Source organism: Glandiceps talaboti, chromosome 10 (assembly GCF_964340395.1).
Source record: "Glandiceps talaboti chromosome 10, keGlaTala1.1, whole genome shotgun sequence".
Lineage (NCBI taxonomy): Eukaryota > Metazoa > Hemichordata > Enteropneusta > Spengelidae > Glandiceps > Glandiceps talaboti.
This window is the reverse complement of record NC_135558.1, coordinates 2,651,582-2,666,417: the sequence shown is the minus strand read 5'-3', so window position 1 is coordinate 2,666,417 and position 14,836 is coordinate 2,651,582. Positions and strand designations below refer to the sequence as shown.

The following is a 14,836-nucleotide window of genomic DNA, read 5'->3' as shown; positions in this document are numbered from 1 at the left end:
ATAAAGGTAAATACACGAAAACCAGCCTATCCAACATCAGATTTTAATCAGATTGCATGTACTCCAGCATACTCATGAAGAATGATGTCATATATTGTATAGAAACTGAAGTTTATTACAGCTTACATGCAAACCTTCTGGTACATGAATGAATATCTTTACACTGTAAGGTCAGACAGCTGAGCAAATACAGTATTTTGAGATAAAATGTGTACTACAGGTACACTCTGGGAAACAAATAGGTAAATTAAAATGGCCTCAAGTATTGCATTTTGAGACTGGCTATGCACCACACTTTTGGGAAACAAAGAAATAAATGCAGATGGCCTACATCTGAAGTAGAAGGATAGGGCAAGAAAATGAAATGAAATTAGCTGAACTTACATGTTGGTTTCTGCAACAGGATTTGTTGTTTGTTAAAAAGAGAAGAAGAATAGTTTTGTTAGTAAATGAACTGCCATATAACATTACATTTACAGATAGATAGATGGACAAACTTACAACAGCGAAGCTTTGTGTCAAATCAATATCCAGCATACATGGCCATATAACATTACATTTACAGATCGACATATGCAACTTACAACATCAAAGCTCTGTCAAATCCATGCAGCATAAATGGTCATATAACATTACATTTACAGACAGATAGATGCAAATTATAACAGCAAAGCTTTAGATCAAATCCATGCAGGGGCTATACTATTCCTGCTTACAGACAAAGTAGTTTCCATGTATACAAGACTGACTGTTGCTCCTTCAATGTACTTTCTTTTGCCACTTTATGACAGCTGTACATTCAATCTGATTAAAATCTGATGTATCGGATGAGCTAGTAGTCTCCTAGCTTAATTTAAAGTGGCACAAGCTAAATTTATAAATTTTTTAAGTATAAAATTCTTACCACATAAAACCTTGAGTAAAGTATTCATGTACGTGTGTATAATATTAACCCCTTCAATACTGAAAACATTCCTGCCAAAATTGTTTGGACAAAATTCTTGTTTTATGTAAGTTTTTGGCATATATCAGCTTCATTTTAGACTGGAATTAAAGAAATGTTACTTCCTAATAAAGTAATATTATTGTAATTATAAAAATATTCATATAAATTGGGTCCCCATATTATTTAAAACTCGTCTCTAGTCATGAAAGGGTTAATGTCAATATATGCCTGCAATGACATTACCATTGTCTTTTGGCATTGTTAGAACAGTTGGTTGCATAATAGATATTTCCTTTACATTTTATATACATATAATAATTTAGTCATCTGATCATTTACACATTATATCTTAATACAAGCTTTGAGTTCCGTCAATTGTATGAGACGGTTATTAAGTATACTTTGGTAAACAAAATACTATGAGTGCCTTTTGAATATGTAGCAAAAAATGTAATCAAACATGTATAAACTCAGCTTGTGCCCCTTTAGACTGTTCTTTGTATTACGTTATGTTTTTGTCTTGGTCATAGTGATCATATATTAGTAGCAGCAGTTTATTATAGTGATATGCAGATTTACAATAATTTACAATAAATATACGTATACAGATATACATCTGCCCAGCACTTTCGGACTTATAAGTCACTTTTTTTCAAAACAAATTAAACATATATATAACATTACATATCAGACTGTGTATGATAAGCACCATATTGGATATTGCTTGAAACATTCATAGTTCTTGGTTTTCAGAAATCTGGTATAGTTTGACTTTGAAAGATATAATATTGGTCAGATATTAAATCAATTCCAATAAATCAATGCCAGACATGTTGATTTTTATATTTTGCCTGCTGTTCCTATATTTTGAATTGACTGATAAATTTGTTGTTGTTTATGAAGTTCAATGCAAACTGCAAACAATGAGGAATTTTATTTTATTTTTAGTTTATTTTTTCAGTCTAAGAGTGTGTAGGTGCTGTTATCATTTTCTGTACATTTTCAGAATCAATACTTGAACTGCTTGCCCAGAGACCTGACTAGCTGGCTTGACATACATTGTACTGGCAAATGACATTGTCAAGTACATGCAGGTCCCTGGGCTATCAATCTGTAAACAGGACTGGCAGAGAATACATGCAATATCAGTTCACATCAAGTCACATACAGAACATAAAAGGGTAGTGGGGTCAAGTGAAGGGTATACATTCACATGCAAGTTATATTACAAAACACAGTGTATTGCCATTTATAAGCAAAAGTCAAGCAATAACGCTGATGAAATATGACACTGCATACAATACAGTGAAGTTGGTAGTACTAACAAACAAACAAACAAACAAACAAACAAACATTTGAAAGATCCCAGTCTACAGTCCAGAGTTAGTTGTTTATGAGACAATTAACAACATACATGTATCCTTGACACTATACATTATATATGATTTCCAAACATAAACAATACTGCTTCATTCAGTTCTACTAGATTTAGTCTGTGACCTTTGACCTGACATGGATAACAAAGAACCCTGGAATTTTCTGTCACTGTACTGTGACACTGTCTGACTCCCCTTATACCTCCATGGTCTGACTAAGGTACTGAAATAGCTGAATTTTCAAGGAATATGAACTTTGACACATGATTTTCGAAACAAAACCTTTTTTCAGTCCAGTTTGTTTTCTCAATACCATGCACTGATTAACCTCGGAATAGAATTTCAAAATGAATAATCCCTCTGGGGTAACACTTTACTACACGAAAGTAGGTCACTGAGAGCACAGACATCTGTATAAAGATACTACCAAGGATAAAGATTATATCTTTGAGATGCTAACACTGGGATACTCCTACTAACTAAGTGTACAGTTCATAAAATAATAGATTCTTAAATTAGCAATTGAAGAGGAACAAAGTGATGATTCAATATTTCACTCTTCATGGCCATATGTACTGAATGATTTCTGAAACTTACAATAGGAGTTAGACAAAATATAATATATAACCCAAAACAAAACAAAACAGTTGATTTTGAAATGATGTTATATACCAACACAACTATTGTGTGTCTCTCAAAACTCTAAAAGCAAACTATAGGAAATAGGAAAATGAGACAGATTTTACACTCTCACTTAAAGTTCAAGTCAGGTCAGATAGATTATACCAGCTTATCACTTGAACCTAAGACTGGATACTATACAAAACCTCTAAATGACTCACGAACTACTAAATATTCTCAGAGTTTGTGCCATGAAATATACATGCTTTTTATGAAATGTAAATCAATGAAATGTTTGCTGAGATTGACAACTACTGTCTGCATATCACTAACAGTGAAGGTGGTCCAATCAGTAATTTTATTATGGTCTTTTAGCGAGCACATCATTTTACTTTGAAGATCTACTCTAAGTTTATGGTGTCAATATGAGGATAACATGACACTTGTGAGCTGTCTATATTTTGGTCTGATAAAAAAAATGAATTATACATCACACAGTTTGTAATGTTTTTTTTCTTCCGTTTTGGCCACTCATGGTTTTCATATTGAATTTCATTTTTTTTCTAAGAGGATTTTAATATGCAGATTTTTCTCATGTACACACCCTTAAGATGTCCTGTCAGAATAACAACTTTTCAAATTTGTTTGACACTGGGATGCAGGATTGTCTGAGATCAAATTGGTAGTAGGGGTTGGAATCTGGATGGTAACTGTCATTTTATAACGGCAGAATTTGAAAGCCAGTATATGCTGGAGTGTGGGATCAAATTATTCCTAAATGATTTGAGAAAAGTAAATATTTCGCCAAAAACTGTCCCTGTGTTTTGTATTTGGTGCTGATCTAGGTTAAAAGAGGATGGGGGTCTATTTTGTTGAATTAGGTGAGGGGAAAAATAAATGACAATATTAAAATAGGAGTATATTTAATATTTGGTCGTTGAATCACCTTATTTCGTACTCAGAGTCAGACCAACTTGTTTGGTGGTCTGAGTTTCGGGGAAGCAACAAACCAACAACAACATGCTTGCGGCTACCATTACAAGATTCAAACTGTGCTAACATTGGTAATACACACAGCAAACAAACGCAGCACACTTGCGATGCGAATGAGTAATGTAACAAATACAGTGACGTTAGTGGTGACAAAAATAAACAAATTGACAACAACAACAATACGACACATTGTACAGCATCTGTCTGAAAAATCCACTGATTTTCCATCTGTGAATATGATACGTTACAGTTTTACATTTCCCGTTACTTTGTTTACATTATGAAAGGAAATGCAACTTGGGCTGGGCTTGATTTGAGGAAGTACCCATCGACATTACGAAGGGCCCCTACACCAACAAGGGGATCATGTACAGGTAGCGAAGCGAAGGGTCGTATTCGTAATGTATTGATATCTGTTCGTTTCAAATTAGGCGCCGATGTGTTGTGCATTTTTGGACAATATTTATGTGCAGTGCTTACCTTTGTTAAGACACAGTTTCAAACGTTATGGAATGCCGACGTTAAATCTTATCGTTGTTCCTTTAGCACTATGTCATCACCATCATCTACAACACAGTCACTGCACTATATTTTCTCATCATCCGAGAGCAAACTGAGCAATTATTAGCTGTGCCTTTTACTGCTATCACCCTTTGTCTTTGACACATCCGGTAGCAAATGTATATTGCTTATTGCTATTTCACGTCTAATTCATCACTTATATGCTAATATGTGGTTAAATCGTCATATCTAGAACAATTAAGATGTGAACATCAAAATATTGAAACTAATTAATAAGCGCACGAAAGGGTTTTATGTTCCTGTTATAGGAGGGGCGATAGTAAATTTAACAGCCACAGACTCGACCTCTGACCTCAAATTCCTAAGAATCATGGGATAATACTTCCGCCATTTTCAAACGACGGAAGTGTCTTCAACACGTTCATAAATGGACACATCGGGTATGTTCAATTGTTTTAAAAGTTGAGTCACATCATCAAACGGAAAGAACAATTTTGTGTTATGTAATTATGATTCAACCAGAATATTCATTGAGTTGTTTGTATTTCCCTCGAACATAGAACTTTTCCCTGGAACTTTTCTGAATCTAAATTAGAAAACGATTCTTGAGATCGACGGACAGATCATGACATTAGTTGCATGAGTGTCATGGGCTATCACTATCAGAAGTCGACACGTTTATACGAACTGGGCGGAGCGAAGTCGGTCTGTTAGTCGTGCACGCAGTTGTGTGAACCGGGAATAATTTGTAAAACAATACTAGATCTTTGATTTATCATACCACTCAACAGTTTTGCCTTGTCTGTGATTTATGGCCACTCCAAACCCCCCCCCCCTCAATCCACCCCCACCACATCAATAAATGTCACATGAAATTTCCCTAAAGCTGTGTACAAATTGTGGTGTGTATAAACATATCAACTTCCCTACTCATGTTTATGTAATCTTATTATTTTTTTAACATGACTCAGGTATACACAGTGGTCAAGAACCAATGACAATGGGTTCCCCAGTTGGTATAAGCAGTCATCCACAGCCTTACCTACCTGGTTACTTGATGGGAGACCCAGCTATATCATCACCGTCTGTATGTACCTAGTATACAGTCATAGAGAGATTTGCGGCATTAGCCTTATCCACGTATTTACAGTTGCAGTTGTTGTTCGTGTGGTTTGTGAAGACTTAAAAACAATCATGACATTTAATAGGGAAATGTATATCCTTTCATTACACAAATTTATGTATGCTTTAAAGAGTATTGGCTACATGTTATATTCACATTGTTCTCTCTAAACTAAACTATGCACTATGGCCTGTAAGTCCTCTGGAGTACCCCCAAGGCTCTTGATAAACCCATCATCACATTCCAAACACCTTCACCTTATGTAAATGTTTCAGAATAATCACTAAACCCCAGATGCTTCCTTCCTGGTTTCTAACTAAGAAGCCAGTGACCACCCTGTGACCCCTAACTGAAAATTTTCTAGGAATAATGAGTCATGTATTTGTCATTCTTGATTATGGAAAATGCTAGTGTATAAGCTACACCATGTTGGGTGCCCTCACCCATCATCAGCCTACCTTTCTCACCGAATAGTCTGACACATAGTCTGGAATCCATGCAGATTGGAAAATCAAAATTCAAGTTTTGAAGTGACTTGTCTTGTTTTGTCTTTTCAGCCATCCTCGTCAGTCAGGTTATGGTCACACTCCAGTAGTTCAAGTCCACCACAGTCCAGGAGTAGTGTCACTACACCACAATCATCAGTATTTAAAGATAGTAGGTCTGAATGGACACCAAATAGACCTCCTGTCAGGTAAAAATCTATATGCCACTACCAACGATGAAAAGTCTAGATTAAAGGAAAAGTCCAGTCAGATGTATTTCTGCCATTAGTACACTTGTAATGATTACTGCTATCAATTTAAATGTGATTTTGGGCGATCAACTAATATATTGGTAACTCACTGAACTTTGAAATCTTGCCTGCTGCACTTGATATATGTTCAACATTTTGTGCTTTTTTCTGCAAAGGCTTTATGGGAAAATCTCAGGTGATGACATCACAAACACCCTAATATCCTAAAAGGGTAGCAAGACAAAAGAGATTGTGTTTCTACACTCACTCAGTTTACCCATTTACTGTTGAGTGAAATAAACCTAAGATTTTCAAACATAAATTTGATGATGACGTACTTGACGACAGGTAAGGTAATACTTTGTTTTGATATCTGTTGTGTTTTACAGTGGTATGACAGGGAGTAGTAAAGAGAAGTCAGGTGCACCTCCTGTAGCTCCATTATTTGAACCAGGAACACCCAATAGACAGGTACAGTAGTATTCCTACAAAATTTTCTTCCTTGACAATTAAAGAAAAGGATAAGATAGTATATGTGTTTATTGATAATTACTTAATTGTATTGTATGAAGGGTACCTATGTATGTACTAATGTTGGCTGTTACGTTAACTGATAGCACCCATTTTTGGTATTCTTTTTTACAGACTGATTTGAATGCATCACTTTTATCTGGTAGTGTGATGTCAAGAACACCACTTACAATTACATCACCAATGCAAGGTAAGTACAGCACTTACAATTACATCACCAAGGCAAGGTAAGCACAACACTTACAATTACAACACCAGCTATGCAAGGTAAGAACACCACTTACAATTACATCACCAAGGCAAGGTAAGTACAGCACTTACAATTACAACACCAGCTATGCAAGGTAAGAACACCACTTACAATTACATAACCAACAAGGCAAGGGAAGTACAGCACTTACAATAACATCACCAAGGCAGGGAAAGTATACCACTTACAATTACATCACCAAGGCAAGGTAAGTATTTCATGCCTTGCAACCTTTCATTGAGCATTCCACATCAATATGAATGACATGCAAAGGTGATAGCTATTTGTAAAGTCTATCACGCAAGATTTAAAAATAGACAAATGTAAAACTCACAACTGGTATGCTTATTTGTATTTTATCAGGTTTGACAAGTCCTGGTGCTGGTCTTGGGTCGAGGTCACCTGCACAAATAGATCCATTCTTTACACAAGGGTAAGTTAGAGTTAGTTAATACTTGCTGCATTATTTGTGATGTTTCTGTTTTTTGAATTAACATATAGAAAGATATGTCTTCAATATGAAAATCTGACATACATGTACTGCCTCCCTTTTCAATTTATACAATTTTTGTGCTTTTGGATGCTTATTTTGAATGTTGAATATTATCACCTTTCCAAAGCAATGCTTGACATTCATTTACAACTAGTGACAAGACCCGTCATATCATATTGGATATGTCACTTGTAGCTAAATATTGGAAAATAATACAAAATTGTTTTATTATCACAGTATTGTGTTTGTTTTTATTTGTAGTGAAGAACTAGAAGAAGAACAGTTAGATGATACATGGGTAACCATCTTTGGGTAAGTTTACTCAGTAATATTTTGCTATCATCATTCCTTTCAATTTAAAATATCAGTGTATATAAGTTTTATAGTAGACTGTCGACAGTCGTTCATGCCTTTTTTGCTACGTTTCATCTAAATCAAAGTCGTCGCCTCCTTCCATAGCACTGAATACTAATACGTACTGATAGGAACTGCGATTGCCAAAGGCATGAACGACTGAGTCCGTGCCTCTGGCACTCGCTGATCAGTACGCAGTTATAGTATTGCTCCGGATCAGAGTGAGGCAATGACATTAGTTTTAGATAAAACATAGCAAAAAGGCACGAATGACTGTCGACAGTCTAGTTTTATAGTTGATTTGAGTATAAACTTTTCAATTCCAGGTTCTTACATTAGTGGTTATCTTATCACTGGAGCCATGAGGATTACATATGGTTATTCTTTTGTTCAGGACCAACTTTTTCTATACAATATAGCTCTGCCAGACAACTGAGTTTCAATCCCAGGTTCTCATATTAGTGGTTATTGTATGAGTTACAGGCCAGGATTTCAATCCCAGGTTCTCACATTAGTGGTTATTTTATAATTTAAAGGCCAGGATTTCAATCCCAGGTTCTCATATAAAAGAGAATCTAATTAAAATCTGATGTAGGAATACAGCTCCATTGCTTTATTTCATTCTCTGATTCAGGTACAAATGTATTGTCATTTGCACTCTATTTTGTTCTGGGAATGAACACCTTTCCGGGGTGGCTCAATCCCTGAACAACAAAATAAAAAAACAAATGACACTATACAAGGAAATAGATTGAAATAAAGCAATGTAGCTGTATTCCTACATCAGATTTTAATCAGATTGCATACAACACAACTTTTGATTCTGAAATTTAGTTAGTGATAAATCTGATGTCACCGGGTGCTACCTTCAATTATACAAACGTGTCAATGAACATTTGTTGTAGGTTTCCACCTGCTGCTGCGTCTTTTATTTTACAACAATTCTCCCAATATGGAAATATTACAAGGCATGTGGTAAGTAGATTATGTTGAACATAGTGGAATATGTGATACATGAATGATGTTTGCATGTAGCAACAAGGTATGCAGTGGGAGATTATGTTGAATGTAGTGGAATGTATGTGATACATGAATTATGTTAGCATATAACAACAAGGCATGCCATGCGAGATTATGGTGAACATAACAGATTACATGTTACATGAATGATGTTGGCATGTAAAACAAGGCAATTGGTGGGAGATTATATGTAAATCATAAACAAAACATAACAAACATGAGTGTGGGCATTATGCTGCCATTACAAGAAATGTTGTGAAATCGACCTGGGCATGATGAGGCCATGCTGTAAGTGATGCATTGTGGAACACAAGCCGTTTAGTATTTTATTTGCCACAAACTCAAAATCATATCAACATAACAAGAGAGAAAGTAAAAAAGACAGTGGAATAAATATTACACATAAACTGATGGATGAATACAGAGTTTATGGCTGGACCACAAAAATAGTTTGAAACAAACTAGTCAAGTTTGTGGCCCATACTACAATTGATTAAACAAAATAATCAAAGCAAAAACAAAAACAAATTTGAAATTAAAACAAAAACAAACAAAAAACAAACAAAACAAAACGCGTTCTCATCAAAAAAAATATAACAACTGGCATTAAATGCAATGTAAGGTAGAAAAAGCTGAATTAATTTTGTAACAAATAGTGAATAAATTTGATAAATGAATGTATATTTGTATATGACTAGCTATGTTGCAAATGAATTACATGTATGTTGGAACATAACAAATCATGTGGTAGATATCGTTGTGTACATTGAACATAAAGCCATGAATTATGTTGGAATATATTAAGCAATTCGTGTGAATCATGAATTAACATTGTCTTCTGTTGTTTACATACACAGATGGCAACTAATGGAAACTGGATGCATATACAGTACTCCTCCAGAATACAAGCAAAGATAGCCCTTAGTAAAAATGGTAAAGTGTTCGGAAATAGTATCATGGTTGGAGTCACTTTTTGTATAGAAAAGGTCAGTAACTTTTGAATAATGCATGCATTGAAATTTCATGTTACTGTGTTGTTGAAATCTCAGTCAATGATATAAAAATTACAGTGGAATACATATATACATGTATGCATACATAAATAAATAAATAAATACATACATACACACACACATTACATAGACACACACACACACACACACACACAAACACATATACAGAACACATACACGCATGCATACATGCATTAGTGAATGTATGATTGAGTGAATGAGGATTTTATAACCTGTATAAAAGTAACTATCTATTACTAAAAATAGATTTTATTGTATATGATATGCATGTTATTACACCATAATTTTATATTACAGAGTGCGATGCAAGTACCTTCAGATAATGTCAGTATTAGTACACCAAGTCAGATTGAATGTCATAAAAGTCCTGCCATAAGACCATTGACTGCTGCCTACCAAGCTGCCTCTAGTCCATACCAGGTAAGTTAGTGTGTATCAAGCTGTCTTTAGTCAATACCAAGTAAGTTAGGGTGTATCAAGCTGCCTCTAGTCCATACCAGGTAAGTTAGTGTGTATCAAGCTGTCTTTAGTCAATACCAAGTAAGTTAGGGTCTACCAAGCTGCCTCTAGTCCATACCAGGTAAGTTAGTGTGTATCAAGCTGTCTTTAGTCAATACCAAGTAAGTTAGGGTGTATCAAGCTGCCTTTAGTCAATACAAGTAAGTTAGGGTGTATCAAGCTGCCTCTAGTCCATAGGTAAGTTAGTGTGTATCAAGCTGCCTTTGGAAATACCAAGTAAGTTAGGGTGTAGCAAACTGTCTCAAGTTAATACCAGGTAAGCTAGGGTGTTTAATGCTGCCTTTAGTCATTACCAAGTAAGTTAGGTCCACTCTAATAAGTTAGAGTATTAACTGCTGCCTAACAAGATGTGTCTAGGCAATACCAGGTAAGGTAGGAAAATAATGTTGACATCCAAAAACCTTCAAAACACAAATGAAAGGTATAGAAACTACCTCAAGCAGTTATTTGAGTCATAATTCAAACTAGTGGAATATGAGCACTACATTCAGAGAATTCTTTTTAACATTTGTAATACTAGTAGTACAAGGATACTTGGTGTTGAAGAAAAGAAGGGGAGGTGTGGTTATGTCACAAAATGTTAACAAGAAGTAACATCATGAATATGTAAATATATGTAAATTGTATATGGATTTAATTTGAATTTATGGTAGATTATTTGATTGTCATTTCTAAGTCAGAATTATCCTTGATTTTTGTTCTGTGTTGTTCTCATGTGTATAGGTTGCACCAAGTACCAATGCGCCTGAGAAAAATGCTGGTGTTGTGTCCCGAGCCATGGAATATATGTTTGGTTGGTGACCCCTACCTTGAACAAATGACATTACTGGTAGTACTATGCTATAAGCAATGGAGAGTGGATAACAGAAACTGTTGAAAACAGTGTGTGCTGACTCCACAACTTGAGTATATCAATAACCATGATATCAAGAAGTAACATCATGAATATGAAAATATATGTAAATCACCTCATGAATATGTAAATCTATTTTCCTAAGACTGAAAACTGGGTACTCCTCAATATTAACTTCAGTTAGTCCTATTTTACCGATGACAAAATTTTTAACTCAAAGACAGCTGGATAGTGATCATAATAACATCTTTCAATACATTCACACTTTTTGACAGGAAAGAAACAAATGTATCTGTAATTTGGGGGAATTAAGTTGTCGTCTGCAGGTCATGGATTGTCTAAAATTCAGTGCTGTTGGGTACATGTATAGCATTTCTTAATTTGGCATCGTTTTAATTTTACCAGCTTAGTCATTTATAGTGGTGCTTCTGTAATCTATTCAAGGAGATGAACGACACTTTATGAATATGTTTGACAGTCTGCATTAGAGCAATCAGCTTCAGTAATACTCAAAATACAACTTTCCAAAATGAAATCATTTACTTGTACCGTATGTTATCGTGCATTGCAGTCATTTCAAGAACAAAATGAAAAAATATGTTTACACAGATATCACTAGACTGAGATACGTCGTGACGTTTCGCCCTCACCGGCCTCCTCTCACAGGAGTTGGCCGATGTTTGAGGGCGCCCCGTGACTGCGTACCTTATAGACTAAGATATCACTAGATTACTAGTATTAGTTTACATGTTTGGTTCCATATTTACTACAACAGTGACAGACATTGTTGAAGTTACTGTTCAACTGAAATAGATGATATTGGTTATAAACACCAGAGTTGCTGTCAATATCTAGAAATAGTAGTCTGATGTAGAAGTAACATTGAATAACATGGCTGCTAGAATATTAGTATGTACATTCTACTTTGAATGTGTTCTCAAATTGCAGTATTTATATTTCAAACACAAAATAGATACCATGTGTGCATGTATTTCTGAGATACAACCTTGTCAATGAAAACCAGAACACTTGTCTGTTTAAATCATTCAGGAAATTCACAGATTGATATTCACAGTTAGCGTCCAAATGATAGACGACATACAAATTTTATCCAACTAATTTTGAAGATGGTGAAATAAATTTGGTGAAATAAAGATAGAAAGCAATAATCTACCAACATCTGTGTAAACATTTGTATTCGTTCTCTTGAAATGACTGCAATAATGTATGTTTTTTTCTTTGCCTTTAATAATTTTTGATGAAATTAAAGTATACTATTTCTAATTTACACGATTGGACATCATTCATTTCACAATGGTGAATGTTTAGGGGGAGGGATAGGTGTGCACAACTTGATAATCCAAATCCCCATAAGGTTCATGGTTGATCTCCAATATTTATATGGGGGGGGGGGGGGGGGGGGTGACATTTTGTTGCATGTCTTCATTATCACAGTGGAAACTAAACTTTCAGCTAAGATAGACACAAATAAAACAATTGTTGCAACAAGTTGATATAAGCTATTGAATGGATGTTGATTAATTGTTATTACAGAACTTGAGGGTGGCATCTACCTCGTACTCCAGCAGACAACTACTTGAAGACTCAATCAAAATAGACACAAACAAAAGACAAATTATCAATTCTCAGAATTTTATTGATATTATATGATACATTTTTTGGACAACATACATGTACACAGAGAAAATATTCTGTGATGCATACCATCGTGCAACAGGATTGCAGTTTAGTACTGCATACATTGCTGAATTTGAGTACTACAGAAGGGCTGATGCATTCCTGCCGCAACACTTAAGGTAGTGTCATTCTGCCCTCATCAGCCCTCTTTGTCAGCCCTCTCTTGAGTGGTGGCTGATAGAGTAAGCACCACATAGTCTATCTCACAGACTACAGTGCTGTTAGGGTACGATATGGATACAGTGTAACATTCAACCCTAACCAGTCTTCTTGTCTTCTCTGAGTGGTGGCTGCCATTTTAAACTATCAATATTGTTCCCATTCAAAACCTGTGTATGTCAGCTTCACAAATGGCTAAAATATACCTTGTTATTGGGTGAATTTGATTTGATATCTGAACTACACATAATGTACAACTGAGTAAAACCCGTCACTTGTCGTAAACCTACATCCCCAGTTTCAGTTAAAGTTGTACATCACCCTAAAAAATAATTTTGGCATGGAGGACAGCTTCTTGTAAATTACGTTATGGACTTTGTGAAATGAAATTAGCCTTTATTAACTTGTGTCCATCCTATTATACTACAAGTACATACAAGCCAGGTTGAACACATCCAAACAAAAATATGGGTTTTCATACTCGAGTCATTCTACATCACAAACTATAATCTATGTCGTTGATTCTGTGGGGCTCGAAATATGAATCAAAATGCTCCAAATCGCCATTACTTTTCCAAATTTTTCATAAATTATGCTAGGCGAGGTATATCATTCCCAGTATTTTTCTTCATTCAGCTGCAAAGTACTTGTTACCTTATAGTTTTGCCACTACGAGCTATGCGACTCGTAGTGACAAGACCCCTTAGAGCGAAGTATTTTCCTTGGCTGAACAAAAAAAAATATTTGGGAATAATACCGTAAATATTGATGTCACACATCATAAAATTATGCATATCTTGTAAACATTATAAACAGAGAGGTTTTCAAATGATAAATTAACAAAAATTGTACAGATAGAAACAGAAAGTCAGGCAAGCCATCTGATAGCAATATTCAACATTTTATATCATCAAAATCTTGTCAATTATCAAATTATTCGTAAAATGAAAACCATAATATGAATCTATGACTTCTAAAATAATTACATTGCCATTCAAAAAAGATTTGCATAGTCAAGTTTACCAGAAAATTCCCATCTAGTAAGTTCTCTGAAGAGCACCTGTACAGTGATATTTTGGTTGCAGCATAAACTCATGTAGGGTCAATGGTTACAGTTAAGAACATCCACAATGTTATCATTCTTCTACTAAATATAGCTACTTACAAACCTGTGTATGGGTATATAAGAACCCTTTAATCCATACAGGTTATTGTCTAATTTGAAAAGAATCAGTAAACAATTCTCACAGTGGTACCTTGAACCAAGTGTTGGGACAAGTGTACTTCTGCTGTGTTATTTCAAACTCTGGGCTCTAACTCATACAATGTGCACATTGTAGACTACCATAAGTATAAAATACCCAGTGATTACAAATGCTGAATGAAGCTTTATTTGAAATAAATTTGACATAAACATTTCTGTGAATACATTGCAGTCTTTCTACCAAACTTGACCTTTTGTATGTCTATGCTAGTTGTAATAGTGAAGTTACTTTATTGGAATCTAGTTTTTGAAGTGTCTACTTATCTACTGTGCTAGTTGTTTAAGAAGAAACTATATAAGAGTGATTTCACCCCAGTTTGAAGGAAAGATTTGAAAAAATAATT

The 14,836-nt window shown here is 34.8% G+C and overlaps 2 protein-coding genes across 4 annotated transcripts in view; one reads left to right on the top strand and one right to left on the bottom strand.

Moving 5' to 3' along the window:
• The window catches only part of LOC144440812 (rho family-interacting cell polarization regulator 2-like), a 39,329-nt gene extending 34,729 nt beyond the window's left edge, over window positions 1-4,600 (bottom strand). For all 3 annotated transcript variants that reach the window (XM_078130213.1, XM_078130214.1, XM_078130215.1), the window contains exon 1: window positions 4,417-4,600. The gene's annotated coding sequence lies outside the window, so the exon portion shown is untranslated. The remainder of the gene's footprint in view (window positions 1-4,416) is intronic.
• On the top strand, window positions 4,204-12,698 carry LOC144440813 (nucleoporin NUP35-like). The gene is made up of 11 exons (XM_078130217.1): window positions 4,204-4,898; window positions 5,430-5,545; window positions 6,139-6,275; window positions 6,707-6,788; window positions 6,963-7,038; window positions 7,462-7,531; window positions 7,853-7,903; window positions 8,851-8,920; window positions 9,823-9,951; window positions 10,297-10,419; window positions 11,242-12,698. The coding sequence occupies exons 1-11, from the start codon at window positions 4,886-4,888 to the stop codon at window positions 11,317-11,319; spliced, it is 945 nt and encodes a 314-aa protein (XP_077986343.1). The 5' UTR covers window positions 4,204-4,885; the 3' UTR covers window positions 11,320-12,698.
• The last annotated feature ends 2,138 nt before the right edge of the window (window positions 12,699-14,836 follow it).

Bases quoted from the DNA above. Each gene is read 5' to 3' on its own strand.
- LOC144440813 (XM_078130217.1), top strand. The intron at 7,039-7,461 runs GTAAGTACAGCA...GTATTTTATCAG, and splicing joins AATTACATCACCAATGCAAG to GTTTGACAAGTCCTGGTGCT. The intron at 9,952-10,296 runs GTCAGTAACTTT...TTTATATTACAG, and splicing joins TCACTTTTTGTATAGAAAAG to AGTGCGATGCAAGTACCTTC.